At 50.4% G+C, this 14,938-nt stretch overlaps 1 protein-coding gene across 1 annotated transcript in view; it reads left to right on the forward strand.

The window, feature by feature from the left end:
- ddx39b (DEAD (Asp-Glu-Ala-Asp) box polypeptide 39B) overlaps positions 1–14,418 on the forward strand; it is a 45,512-nt gene extending 31,094 nt beyond the window's left edge. Inside the window, exons 7-11 of the mRNA XM_067973979.1 lie at positions 485–616; positions 3,715–3,824; positions 5,795–5,939; positions 12,037–12,184; positions 14,047–14,418. Coding sequence (XP_067830080.1) covers positions 485–616; positions 3,715–3,824; positions 5,795–5,939; positions 12,037–12,184; positions 14,047–14,063 — 552 coding nt within the window. The 3' untranslated portion in view covers positions 14,064–14,418. The remainder of the gene's footprint in view (positions 1–484; positions 617–3,714; positions 3,825–5,794; positions 5,940–12,036; positions 12,185–14,046) is intronic.
- Positions 14,419–14,938: the final 520 nt, after the last annotated feature.

The raw sequence follows: 14,938 nt of genomic DNA on the forward strand, positions 1-14,938 counted from the left end.
TTTTGAATTTGGAGTGAAAAGCTTTTTTTTTGATTGGGAAACCTAGCGGAGGAGCTGGAGAGGGGGGTTAAGAACAGTGTAACCTCAGTACTTGAGGTTCAGCTCTCAAAGGGTTAGTGACCTTCCTGTTACCACCGCTCAGCCTAACATTAGTACAAGACTCAAAACCGAAATGCTGCGGATGCTGGAAATCTGAAATAAAACCGGAAAATGCTGGAAAAGCTCAGCGAGTCAGGCAGCACTCTGACGAGAGGCCTTCGACCTGAAACGCTAACCCTGTTTCGTCCTCCACAGGTGCTGCCTCACTTGCTGAGCTTTTCCAGCAATTTCTGTGTTTTATATTAGGGTTAAGACTGCCGTGTTTGCAACGATGGGGTGGGGGATATAATCTCTGGGAGGTGGGGGGGGGTCTCAGAGCAGTAAAGCTTGGGAGGCTGCTTAGAGGGGGGTGTGGATTTAACGATCGGGTAATTTTGCTCCGTAGCCGATGGAGATCTTTGTGGATGATGAGACGAAACTCACCCTGCACGGCCTGCAGCAGTACTACGTGAAACTGAAAGACAATGAGAAGAACCGCAAACTCTTCGACCTGCTCGACGTTCTGGAATTCAACCAGGTATCGGCATTTCCCAATATCCGTTCCCTTCCGGGGAATAGAAACAGAAATTTCAAGGTATTAAGGAGAACTGATTAGGGTAGATGGAGGAAAAACTATTTCCGCTGGTTGGGGAGTCCAGGACTAGGGGACACAGCCTAAAGATTAGAGCCAGGATTTTCAGGAGTGAAGTTAAGAAAAACTTCTACTCGCAAAGGGTGGTAGAAGTTTGGAACTCTCTTCTGCAATCGGCATTTGATGCTAGCTCAATTGTTAATTTTAAATCTGAGATTGATGGATTTTTGTTAGCCCCATATCCCTTAATACCTTTGGTTAAGGCGGGTAAATGGAGTTAGGTTACAGATCAACCATGATCTCATTGAATGGCGGAACGGGCTCGAGGGGCTGAATGGCCTCCTCCTGTTCCTATGAAACTGCTGGAAATAAATGTGGGTCAGTCAGCAAAGGTACGGAGAGAAAACATAGTTTATGGCATTTTTTTTTTGTTTTGGGGGTGTGGGAGGGTCAGCCTTTCAGCAGATACCCGCCTTATGTATATCCAGCATTCTCTGTCCTCATTTAGGATTTTCTAATCGCTGGGAGAAAGAAATAAATTCAAAAAGATGGTTGATTTACTGAACATCTTTGGGGGTAATTTTAACCTAACTTGCCGAGCCCGAATCCCACTGGATCGGGTGGGACGCTGGTTTTACACCCCGTCCAATATCGCTCTCCGTTGACTTCAGTGGACAGTAAAATCGGGGCAAAGTGTGAAACCAGTTTCCCGACGGGAGGGTTAGGTTAAAATTGCCCCCCTCTGTGTTTAAAGAGCCTTTTTTAAATTGAAGTTTATTGAAAATACTGATAAACTGTATCAAAATCTCCGCTGGTAGCTTTGTGAGTGACCACGCTGCCCAGAATGGTACTCAGCCACGCAGAGCAGGGAGATATCAAATTGAATCCCTGGGTTTTAGCTGGGGTGCTGCAGCTGGCATCGAGGCTCAGTGTGGGGAAAAGTGGGGTTATCGGCCCGACTCCGTCCAATGACCCCCTACAGGAAGTGCCAGTGTATGCACGACTCGAGAGGAGAGGAGAGGACAGGGGTCGACTGCGATGCCCCTATGGGCGAATAACCTGCTGACGCTCACTGTCCAGACTCTCAGATGAAGAACATTCACTCGCATTGAGGTAGCAGAGGGCTGCCAGTGCTTGTGGAACCATAGACCAGCAGATGGGAAGCAATGGAGAGAACTGTTTTTTTCACTTGTTCATTACTATCTGAAGGAGTGGAAAACTAAATATATGGGGGAAAAAATGAAATCAAAGTTGAACCATATAAATCATAAGTGCATTTTGTAAAATATTCGATCTGGGGATTTGGGCGTCACTGGCGAGGCCGGCATTTATTGCCCATCTCCAGTTGCCCTTGAGAAGGTGGTGGTGAGCAGCCGCCTTGAACCGCTGCAGTCCGTGTGGTGAAGGTTCTCCCTCATTTGACCTCTACAGTGTCAGCTGTGGATCGGTGGGTAGCCACTCTCGCCTCTGACTCAGAAGGTCGTGGGTTCAAGTCCCACTCCAGAGACTTGAGCACATAATCCAGGCCGACACTCCCAGTGCAGCTCCGAGGGAGCGCTGCACTGTCGGAGGTGCCGTCTTTCGGATGAGACGTTAAACCGAGGCCCCGTCTGCCCTCTCGGGTGGACGTCAAAGATCCCGTGGCACTATTCGAAGAAGAGCTGGGGGAGTTCTCCCCGGTGTCCTGGCCAATATTTATCCCTCAACCAACATGATTAAAACAGATTATCAGGTCATTATCTCATTGCAAATTGGTTGTCACGTTTTCCACAATACAACAGTGACTACACTTCAAAAGTACTTCATTGGTTGCAAAGCGTGTGGGACGTCCTGAGGCTGTGAAAGGCGCTATATAAATGCACGTCTTTCTTTCATTTCGAGAGCACGGAGATGTGCATCGTGGCGCAATCCAGTGTTGTCACTGGGATTCCATTGAAGTGTATTGATGAGCACCTGAAATTCTCACACACTGTCTGCTTGAGCTGTGGAAAGCCGCCCAGCGGTACAATGATAGGTTCTGTCCGCCCAAACGTGGGGCTGAGTCTGGAGAGAGCATTTAGAGGTGTATAACCACTCAGGTGAAGTACTGGTGATTACAGGCCTGTCCCTAGTGATGGGTGTAGTCTGACATGATGAACTAAGAACATCCAACGAGAAATGCATCACACAACGTTACGTTGCAATGGCTCGTGTGATTTTTTTTTTCTCTATAGCGATTGGCGCCTACCGTATCTATATCTTGTATAAGATTCTGAGAGCCTGCCACGATTTAAATTGTAGCGTAGCAATTTTTTTGAAGAACTGCATGAAAAACGAAGTCCAGAAATTTATTTCCTTTTGTGATCTTGAGATAACCTGGAAACGTCCAATTCTGGCCTCTTGCGCATCCCCGGTTTTTATCACTGCACCATTGGCGGCCGTGCCTTCAGCTGCCTAGGCCCTAAGCTCTGGAATTCCCTAAACCTCCCCGCCTCTCTCCTCCTCCTTTACAACGCTCCTTAAAACCTATCTCCTCATGTGGCCCGGTGTCACATCTTTTGCCTGATAACACTCCTGTGAAGCGCCTTGGGACGTTTCTCACTGTGTTAAATGTGCAGTAGAAATGCAAACGGTCGTTGTGTTGAGATAACACAAGGAGTCGAGCAGCGGCCGTTCCAGATAAACATCGAGCAATTATTAACCGCTGATTGACCTTTTTAAGACCGATTCCTCACCGGGGAGCGTCTGGGCCTTAAAGTGACAAGTCAGCGTTCGCCACAGCTTAACCTCGCCAACGTCGTAACGCATGACGAGGTACAACTCCCCTTTGATAAAAACAGCAGGAGAGCCCATTCGTACACCAAGTGAACCGAGTGACGACACTGGGCGACGTGTGCATTGAAGGTTTATATCACGAGGTCAGAAAATAGCTTGCCACATTTCTGTGGGGTGCACTCGTACGAACTTGTAAAGTCCTTGTCGGCAGGGATATTTGAGCCGGACCCTTGGACGTGGCGGGCGGTGTTGTGATGCTCTGCCGTCACCTTGATTCTGTTTCTCTGCAGGTGGTGATCTTTGTTAAGTCGGTGCAGAGGTGCATCGCTCTGGCGCAGCTCTTGGTGGAGCAGAACTTCCCCGCTATCGCCATTCACAGAGGCATGCCCCAGGAGGAGAGGTCAGCGCAGCCACTTTCAGTGATTTTAGATGGTCAGAGGGAGGGTGTTCCCCACCCCCCCCCCCCCCCCACGGCTCAGTCAGTAAGAGAACCGAGTGTGGAACTCATAGGATCGTGCAGCACAGGAGGAGGCCACTCGGCCCATCGTGCCTGCGCCGGCTCTTTGAAAGAGCTGTCCAATTAGTCCCACTCCCCCTCCCCCTGCTCTTTCCCCGTAGCCCTGCAAATTGTTCCTTTTCAAGTATTTATCCAATTCCCTTTTGAAAGTTACTATTGAACCTGCTTCCACCGCCCTTTCAGGCAGCGCGTTCCAGATCATAACAACTCGCTGCCTAAAGACATTTCATCTCCCCCACCCCCTCCCCGGTTCTTTTGCCAATTGTCTTAAATCTGTCTCCTCTGATTACCGACCCTCCTGCAGGTGGAAATAGTTTCTCCTTATTTACTCTTATCAAAACCCCTCATGATTTTGAACACCTCTATCAAATCTCCCCTTAACCTTCTCTGCTCTAAGGAGAACAATCCTAGAACATAATAACATAAGAAATAGGAGCAGGAGTAGGCCAATCGGCCCCTTGAGCCTGCTCCGCCATTCAATAAGATCATGGCTGATCTGATCCTAACCTCAAATCTAAATTCATGTTCAATTTCCTGCCCGCTCCCCGTAACCCCTAATTCCCTTTACTTCTAGGAAACTGTCTATTTCTGTTTTAAATTTATTTAATGATGTAGCTTCCACAGCTTCCTGGGGCAGCAAATTCCACAGACCTACCACCCTCTGAGTGAAGAAGTTTCTCCTCATCTCAGTTTTGAAAGAGCAGCCCCTTATTCTAAGATTATGCCCCCTCGTTCTAGTTCCACCCATCCTTGGGAACATCCTTACCGCATCCACCCGATCAAGCCCCTTCACAATCTTATATGTTTCAATAAGATCGCCTCTCATTCTTCTGAACTCCAATGAATAGCATCCCAATCCACTCAACCTCTCCTCATATGTCCACCCCCTCATCCCCGGGATTAACCGAGTGAACCTTCTTTGTACTGCCTCGAGAGCAAGTATGTCTTTTCTTAAGTATGGAGACCAAAACTGTATGCAGTATTCCAGGTGCGGTCTCACCAATACCTTATATAACTGCAGCAATACCTCCCTGTTTTTATATTCTATCCCCCTAGCAATAAAAGCCAACATTCCGTTGGCCTTCTTGATCACCTGCTGCACCTGCATACTAACTTTTTGATTTTTTTGCACTCGGACCCCCAGATCCCTTTCTACTGCAGTACTTTCCAGTTTCTCGCCATTAAGATAATAAAGCTTCTCTACTCAGCCGTACAGAGCCAGTAGCAAGCGCGGGAGAAAGGTCTCTGCTGGAGTTTCAGCCTAAGGCCTCTCCCTGAAAATAGCTGCTGAGAGATTACAGGCACCTCCCACTTGCCTCTTCAGGTTTCCAACCCCCCGCCTCCCCACCAATGCTAGAAATAGCCTGGGTGGTGCACCACCAGATCAGGAGCTCAGACCCATGTCCCATCGCTGCTCTGCGGCTCTGAGCGTTAACGAGCCAACCCTCCTCTCCAGTTTTCTCCCCATCCCCTCCTCTCCCTCTACCTCAATGAGGTACGTCCCGCTGAGCTCGTCGCCGTCCCTCCCTACTTTGTCCCGAGTGGCCGTTGTAGCGATAGCGAAGGTGACGAGCATCAGCGGGGCTATCCAGCTGCTGAGGAATTCACAGCCACGCCCGATCCTGACCTCGCGTGATGTCCTGTACATGGACACTTTCCAGCAAAAAGGGGCTACCTATCAAAGACCAGAAGTAGGAACCCTGGCTGACTTTCTGTTTCCCCCTCCCTAACTTAGAGGCACTGTTGTAATGCACCTACCTCCGCCCGAGCTGAGGTCAGCTATCTAAGAGACTTGTGCTTTTTTTTTTGTCTTTCCAAGACCAAATTAAAACAGCATCATTTTATTTCCCCAGATTATCCCGGTACCAGCAGTTCAAGGACTTCCAGCGGCGGATCCTGGTCGCCACCAATTTGTTCGGGCGGGGGATGGACATCGAGCGAGTCAACATTGTATTTAATTACGACATGCCAGAGGACTCTGACACCTACTTACACAGGGTACCGTGCCCCTTGATGTGTTATTGAAACAAAAAGGTTTCCTTTGCTGTCGTGAACTTTGCACTCATCGCGTTGCAATTCGGTGATTTAACATCTTTTGCTTTCAGATACTCGAGCCGAGTGACTAGCTCTCCAATTCTGGCCTCTTGCGCATCCCCGATTTTCTTCATTCCACCATTGGCGGCCGTGCCTTCAGCTGCCTCGTCCCTAAGCTCTGGAATTCCCTCCCTCAGACTCTTTCCTCTCCTCCTTTTAAGACGTTCCCAAAACCTACTTCTTTGACCGTTTGGCCAGCTGTCCTAATGTCTCCTTATGTGGCTCGGTGTCAAATTTTGTTTGATAATCGCTCCCGTGAAGCGCCTTGAGACGTTTCATTACATTATATAAGGCGCTATATAAATGCAAGTGGTTGCTTTTGTTGTGATATCAGCTGGTTTCAAACAGATTAATGCCACTGCTTTTTCACCTCTGAGATCTGTGTGAATTAGGCAATGGCAATCTCAATCTCAATCCAGCTGCTACTGGACAGTACCCGACAGTACAAAGCTCGGCCTGGTCCAGCGCTAGTTGGCAGTCTCGCTCAGAAAGGCCAAGTGATGTTGACTGTGGCAAATGACAAAATAAAATGGCAGTGGGGCATGCTCTTAGGTTGGAGCTGAAGCATACGGTTGGGGCAGAATTAAGGGGGCTTCGTTCTGCCCTTAGCTGTGCTGTATCTGACCTGAGAGTACTTGATACTGATACTGGGTGCCTTAAATGGGAAGAGTTCTATTCCCCCAGCACCAATGTCCCTCACTTTTTTTTATTTATTCGTTCATGGGATGTGGGCGTCGCTGGCGAGGCCAGTATTTATTGCCCATCCCTAATTGCCCTTGAGAAGATGGTGGTGAGCCGCCACCTTGAACCGCTGCAGTCCGTGTGGTGAAGGTTCTCCCACAGTGCTGTTAGGAAGGGAGTTCCAGGATTTTGACCCAGCGACGATGAAGGAACGGCGATATATTTCCAAGTCGGGATAGTGTGTGATTTGGAGGGGAACGTGCAGGTGGTGTTGTTCCCATGTGCCTGCTGCTCTTGTCCTTCTAGATGGTAGAGGTCGCGGGTTTGGGAGGTGCTGTCGAAGAAGCCTTGGCGAGTTGCTGCAGTGCATCCTGTGGATGGTACACACTGCAGCCACTGTGCGCCGGTGGTGAAGGGAGTGAATGTTTAGGGTGGTGGATGGAGTGCCAATCAGGCGGGCTGCTTTATCTTGGATGGTTTCGAGCTTCTTGAGTGTTGTTGGAGCTGCACTCATCCAAGCAAGTGGAGAGTATTCCATCACACTCCTGACTTATGCCTTGTAGATGGTGGAAAGGCTTTGGGGAGTCAGGAGGTGAGTCACTCGCCGCAGAATACCCAGCCTCTGACCTGCTCTCGTAGCCACAGTATCAAATTTTAAAAAAAGAATTGAAGATAAACGGATTAATTTAACATCGTCACTAAATCTCCAGATAGTGGTTAGAATGTGGAACTCGCTACCACAAGGAGTAGTTGAGGCGAACAGAACACATGCATTTAAGGGGAAGCTGGATAGGTACATGGTGGGGGGGGGGGGGGAGGGAAGAGGCGAGAACAACAACTTGCATTTATATAGCGCCTTTAACATAGTAAAACGTCCCAAGGCGCTTCACAGGAGCGATTATCAAACAAAATTTGACACCGAGCCACATAAGGCGGATTAGGACAGGTGACCAAAAGCTTGGTCAAAGAGGTAGGTTTTAAGGAGTATTTTAAAGGAGAAGGGAGAGGTTTAGGGAAGGGAATTCCAGAGCTTAGGGCCTAGGCAGCTGAAGGCACGGCCGCCAGTGGCAGGGATGCGCGAGAAGCCAGAATTGGAGGAGCGCAGAGATCTCGGAGGGTTGTAGGGCTGGAGGAGGTCACAGAGATAGGGAGGGGAGAGGTCACGCAGGGATTTGAAAACAGGGATGAGCATTTTAAAATCGAGGCGTTGCCGGACTGGGAGCCAATGTAGGTCAGCGAGCACAGGGGGTGGTGGGTGAACGGGACTCGGTGCGAGCTCGGATACGGGCAGCAGAGTTTTGGATGAGCTCAAGTTTATGGAGAGTGGAAGTTGGGAGGCCGGCCAGGAGAGCATTGGAATAGTCGAGTCTAGAGGAATAGAAGGTTATGTTGATAGGGTTCGATGAAGGAGGGCGGGAGGAGGCTCATGTGGAGCGTAAACACCGACCGGCATGGACCAGGTGGGTTGAATTGCCTGTTTCTGTGCTGTAAATTTGATGTAAAATAGCAAGCAAAGCCTTGTCATATGAATGCACTATGTGTTTGTTCACTATTATCGCCGACAGTTACTTCTACGCTCCAGTGTTGGCATCAAGCGCTCCTTGGCCAGCAATAGCAATGTTAGATGCGGACTGAAGCTCCTTCTAATCTGGCCCAACGACACGCCTCAGCCCCAGCCTCCCTTGCTAGACTAATGTGACACATTTCCATTTCTAATGCCAGGGAGATGACTAGTTTAATTTGGAATTAGAGGCTGTGGGCCCCACGGCCATTAGCAACTGCACCAAAGCTGCCCAAAACCTAATTTTATATTGGAAGCTCGGAGCCAGCAGGGAGGAAACTTTCGTCCCCGGCAGTCTGAGCTAGATTCGGATATAGTCGCAGAATGATATCTGACCCGCTGCACCATCCGGTCCCAGAAAGGAAGTGCGTGAACCAGTCCTGGAGGTGATGGGAGATCATCTAACTCATTCCCGCCCCTCCCCTTTTAATACCGGTTCTTTAATAGTCTTCATTGGTGTGAAGTATTTAATGTCCGTGCTAATCGTTTTCTTTTTAAGCTGAGGTCAGGCGGCCCACGTACAGCAGTGGGGTGAGATTTCCACTTCCCGCCCCAGCCACCCTTTCGGAGTTGCTCATTGCCAGCTGTGCCGTGGCTTCTTACCCACTCGGAACTGAGCTGAGGCCGGCCCAAAGTCTATTCCCGTTGGACGCTTCCAACCGGTAGACAAGGGAAGACTTTTTCACCCTGTTAGTCTGGTCCCAGAGGTGAAAGGGTCGAAAGCTGATGATAAGAATGGTGTCATCGCTGCTGATCCTGGTTTGGTCTGATTGAATTTGGCAGCAACTTAGTGAAAATAAAACTTCAGTCATCTGTGTTGGATCTGAGCCGGGAGGCTGGGATGGATCCCCTTGCAAGGGATGGGGGATGGAGGTGGTGTTCCCGCAGGTGATCTGGACTGAATTTGATATCCCTTGGAATTCGCATCGCTCTCCCACTGGGAACAGTTACACCTGTTGACTACTGGGTCGCAGTCTAGCCGAAAAGCTGGACAGCAGCGCGTTAAGTCTAGGAAGATTGCAGTTCCGGCCCGAATTGCGCCTCGCTCTGCGTTCCGTCTTGGTCGGGTCGTGCCCCTGTCTGACTGAGGTAGCAGAAATTCATGCCTTCAGCTCTTGTCACGAGCCGGTTCCGAGTAAATCGTCATATCTCCTCTCCACTGGACGTGTGTGGGACCCCACTGATGTGGTCAGGGGCTAACCCAGGCCTTGTAGCCCAAGCTTATCGGTTGTCTATGACGCACTGTGCTCCTTAAGGGTGAGATGGAGAGGTGGGGTAAGCTGGATCGCTGGAACTAAGTTGGCTCCAAGATGACAAGCCGGGTGATGGGAGATCAGAAGTGATTCGATCCTCTGTGGAAGACTCAGTACCTGAGCTGGGCGGCCTGCAGTGCTCTGTAGTTGATTGACCAGCTAGCCTGGTACGTTGATTGGACCAGAAAGGGTAGACCAGTCACTGGGGACCTGAGCTGGGCGGTCTGCAGTGTCCTGGCGCCCTGTAGCTGATTGACCAACTAGCCTGGTACGTTGATTGGACCAGAAAGGGTAGACCAGTCACTGGGGATCTGAGCTGGGCGGTCTGCAGTGTCCTGGTGCCCTGTTATTGATTGACCACTTAGCCTGGTACGTTGATTGGACCAGGAAGGGTAGACCAGTCACTGGTGACCTGAGCTGGGCGGTCTGCAGTGTCCTGGTGCCCTGTTATTGATTGACCACTTAGCCTGGTACGTTGATTGGACCAGGAAGGGTAGACCAGTCACTGGGGATCTGGATGCTTCGCACTCTACAAAGCAGTGCCCTAACTGGCAGAGTGCTCCTGGCCATACAAGACCTGAGACTCATAAGTTGCATGGGTTTTTTTTTTATCTGGTTGTACTCTAGCAGTACCCTCTAGGCATTGATAAACCAGCACCGAGGCTGCCTGGGTTTAGGTGAGTGAGGTGCATCTGAATGGAGTCTCTCTCTCACGGTCAAAACGGAAACTCCGGTTGCTTGGATTCCACTGCAGTTTGGAGATTTTTGTGATGGGTTTCTGCGCGGTTTCACACGCCCAGCTGACCAAAATGTCACGAAACGCGATCGAAAATGGCAACGCAAGCGTAAAACTGATGCCTGCGTTCCATACTGGCGCCAACTCTTCCCTCACGTTGACAGCTGGAGGGATTAATAGACCCATGGTTTACAAGGTTTAAACTGAGCGCCTTGGCCGATGTTAGATTGTGCCCCCGCCTGATTTAAATGTTTTCTGCTCCCACCTGCTGGTAGAAGCAATGAGTGGTGTAGCAACACGCAGTGCAGACACGGAGGGCCCCAGGATCAGTCTGTGAGTGCTGCAAGAGTTAGCTGCTCTCGGCTGAGGTGGTGATATGGGTACAAGCGTTGACCCCGGGAGCTCTGGGATGGGGAGAGAGGTATCGGGTAGGGACTCTCCAGCCGCCCCTTATTGAAAGTGCGGGTGTGCGGGAGTTGGGGTTTGGACTGGGTCGAGCTCAGCTGCGATTCCCTGGACTCAACGGATAGAAATTTCTGCCCCACCAGCGAGGCCTCGCACACAGCGGGCGGCTTATTAGGAAATTGCGGGCAGTGCACCTCTGATTTTCCATTAAGCCCCAGTGACGTTAGGGGGTCTCTAAGATTCCACCCAGTGGCCTAGGTTCACACATCAAGCGTAGCTCCTTGAGTGGGGTATCGGAAGGCGTCTAATTGACTGTACTTGAGCAAGGATTGGTGCTTTCAGGAGAGCAGTGGAGTGAGGGGCGCGAATGTTCATGTACTTTTTATTTGGACAATTCTTTTTCCCTCCTTTAGGCCCACCTCGTATTTTTTATTGTTTTAGTTAAGGGGTCCTTTCTAGAATACTGCACTGTTTCTCTAGGGGTTCCCACCGAAGATACAGCAGAGAGATCACCCGCTGTCTTTTCACTTACACGACTGGGTGGTGCAGTGGGTCAGACACTGTCCTTTTCCCCCTCTGGGACTGGGTGGTGCAGTGGGTCAGACACTGTCCTTTCCCCCTCTGGGACTGGGTGGTGCAGTGGGTCAGACACTGTCCTTTCCCCCTCTGGGACTGGGTGGTGCAGTGGGTCAGACACTGTCCTTTCCCCCTCTGGGACTGGGTGGTGCAGTGGGTCAGACACTGTCCTTTCCCCCTCTGGGACTGGGTGGTGCAGTGGGTCAGACACTGTCCTTTCCCCCTCTGGGACTGGGTGGTGCAGTGGGTCAGACACTGTCCTTTCCCCCTCTGGGACTGGGTGGTACAGTGGGTCAGACACTGTCCTTTCCCCCTCTGGGACTGGGTGGTACAGTGGGTCAGACACTGTCCTTTCCCCCTCTGGAACTGAATTCAAATCCAGCGCAGGCTGATGGGATCTGCTGACTGCAAAGGTTGGGCAATCTTGACCCTATCTCATTCAAAACAGCCCATAATCTGGTGCATACTGGTAGTTTAACTGAGAGGGGCGACGGGATGCCTGCTGTGGAAAAGATTGATATGCTGCGGCGTCCTCTTTTTAAAGTTCGAGTTATATAGAGTCTACGGCACAGAAACGGGCCATTCGGCCCAACTGGTCTATGCCAGCGTTTATGGCAAGTTATTGGGGTAGTGTGTAGAGAGAGAGAAGGGGGTGCTTGAGATTGACATTGGGTGACCCCCCAAAGTATCAGATTCTCCCGCACTTTTCTCCGAGCTCCGATATTTCGCGAACCCGTCCTGCAGCCTGCTGTCTCGGATAACCCCTGACGTCTCGGTCTCGCCGCGCAGGTGGCCAGAGCTGGCCGGTTCGGCACCAAGGGATTGGCCATCACGTTCGTGTCTGACGAGAACGATGCCAAGATCCTGAACGACGTGCAGGACAGGTTTGAAGTGAACATCAGCGAGCTGCCTGACGAGATCGACATTTCTTCCTACAGTAAGTGCGGAGAGTCGCTTCTGTTAATGGCACGTTCAGTCCCCGTCCCCGTCCCCTTCCCCGTCCCCCCCCCGCAAGCCATCAGACGGGTTAAAATAACACACTGGGCGAGTGGGTTTTCGTTTTACTCCAGCAGCGTATTAATATTATTCGGGCTTCGCTGTTGAACAAAGTCTTCGACCGTGAGCTTGGCTCAGTTGGTCGTAGCCGAGTCTCTGGTTCAGAAACTCCACTCCAGAGACTTAGAATTTTACAGCACAGAAACAGGCATTTGGCCCCTCAGGTCGATGCTGGTGTTTATGCTCCAAACAAGTCTTCATCTAAGCCCATCAGCATATCCTTCTGTTCCTTTCTCCCTCATTTACTTATCTAGCTTCCCCTTAAATGCATCTATGCTGTTCACCTCAACCGTTCCACATTCGCACCACTCTCTGGTAAAGGTGTTTATCTCAAATCTGTGTCCTGTGGCTACCGACTCTCCCGCCAGTGGGCCAAAGTTTCTCCTTATCAAAACCCTTCTTCGTTTTGAATTAAATCTCCCCTGCTCTCTGCTCTCAGGAAAACAGCCCCAGCTTCCCTATGGTCTCTCCACGTAATTTGTAGAATTAATTTTGCGGCTTTGGTGGGATTTGAACTCACGTCCTCTTGAGTTGCTCGTCCAATACCAGAGCCGTGCCCGCTGTACCGTAAGCAGTTCGTGCATCTGTAGCTTTTGCAATTCTTTTTATTTTGAGTCATGGACTCGAGCACAAAATCCAGGCAGACACTCCCAGTGCAGTACTGAGGGAGTGCTGCACTGTCGGAGGTGTCGTCTTTCGAATGAGACGTTAAACCGAGGCCCCGTCTGCCCCCCCGGGTGGACGTAAAAGATCCCATGGATTGGAAGAAGAGCAGGGGAAGATCTCCCCGACGTCCTGTCCCAATATTTATCCCTCAACCAACATTACAAACAAATGATGTGGTCATTAACATATTGTCGTGTGTGTGAGACCTTGCTGTGCGCAAATTGGCTGCCAGGTTTCCCCATGTTGCAACGGCGGCCACACGTCAGAAAAGTACTTAATTTGGCTGTAAAGAGCTTTGGGCCGTCCTGAGGTGGTGAAAGGCGCTGTATAAACACAAGTTCGTCCTCCCATGCATGTTTGACGACGCCATGTGAGCTCGCCCGAAGGCTTAACGGGTCAAAGCACCCTACGGTCTCGAAATGAGCTAATACAGACCAGAAGGCCTGAGGGTTCGATCCCTGGTCTGTGGTGTGAGCTGACCTCGGCCCAGGCAGCGTTTGGGGAGGGAAGAGGCGAGTGTCAAAATTGAATAGCCACGTTGGTGAAGGATAGGATACTCGAGCCTGGTCTTCAGTTGCTTCCCAGCCTTTATTCACAGAGATTCCCCCTTACACCCCCACACACCACACCCTAGATAAACGCTGCTATAAAAAGGATGCCCCACCTGGTACTGCATATTTGAGTAGAGAATGTGTTCCAATAGTATTAATAAATTTTTAGAAAAAATCTTCGGTGCCAGGAGCTGAGTATGTTGGTCAGTCTTCTGTTTCCTCCCCCCCCCCAAAGGCGTTTACGTGTTGCTGAGGTACGGTTCCCACGGACACCAACTGCGTACGTCGTCCGTTCTTCGCGTGCGAACTGAAACAGCGCGCGTCGCCGGGCTATTCGACTGTGGCGGGCATCGCGACGACCCGCGATTCCAATTGACCCCCCCCCCCCCCCCCGATACAATTAACACTAATTGATATAAATCGTACAATTAACAGTATGTAAGGGGGAGGTGGAAATGCAATTTTTAACGTGTAGAATATCAAATTCTCTTTAATTTTCTCTCTCTCTCTCCCTCTCCTGTTACAGTTGAACAGAGCAGATAGATCAGGGACTGCTGTGTCCAGCTTTTATTGCCGTCGTCTGATGACAGCCCCCCCAGTCCGACAGTGCAGGGCTGCGCGGTCTGCACCGTTTTACATTGATGCGTGTTCGCAGTCATTGACAGTGGAAATGGCCGACTGTACATACCATGAGTTTAGCTGCGCTTGACAGCAAGTGACACTATTCCGTTAACTAAAACATTTTTTTTAGAACTATTTTCCTCTTCCTTTATCTTTGGTGAACTGTGTTTGCATGGAAATTATGATTGTTACAATTACACTGCGTAAACCCCACCTGGTACGGTATATTTGAGTAGAGAATGTGTTCCAATAGTGATAATAAAAAGAAATTTAAAAAAATCTTTGGTACCAGGAGCTGAGTATGTTGGACAGTCTTCCGTTTCCTCCCTCCCGCCCCCCCGCCCCCCCACACCCTCTCCTAAAGGCGTTTACATGTCGCTGAGGTACGGTTCCCACGGGCACCGACTGCGTACGCCGCCCGTTCTTCGCGTGTGAACTGAAACATTGCGCGGCGCCGGGCTATTCGACTGCGGCGGGCATCGCAACGACCTCCCGACCCACATCGTCCGCACGTGCGCTTTCCAGCAGGGGTCAGTAGAGAGTGCCCTGGCTGATTGATTATTTTTTTTGCTGTTGCTCCCTTTCGAACCCAAACCGCACTAAAGGCCAGTTTAGAGCTCCCTAACTGGCTGAGATCAATTGAGGGGTTCATTTTAACATAGCCCGCCCGGCGGGCAGCTGTTGGGATCGGGTGCAATGATAGTTTTACACGCCCGCCCCCCCCCCCACCCGATTTTACTCTCCACTGAGGGACAGAAGAGGAAGAGAAGGGAAAAAAAAAGACCCTAATACAAAGA

The sequence above is a fragment of the Heptranchias perlo genome, chromosome 39, assembly GCF_035084215.1.
Source record: "Heptranchias perlo isolate sHepPer1 chromosome 39, sHepPer1.hap1, whole genome shotgun sequence".
NCBI classification, from domain to species: Eukaryota; Metazoa; Chordata; class Chondrichthyes; order Hexanchiformes; family Hexanchidae; genus Heptranchias; species Heptranchias perlo.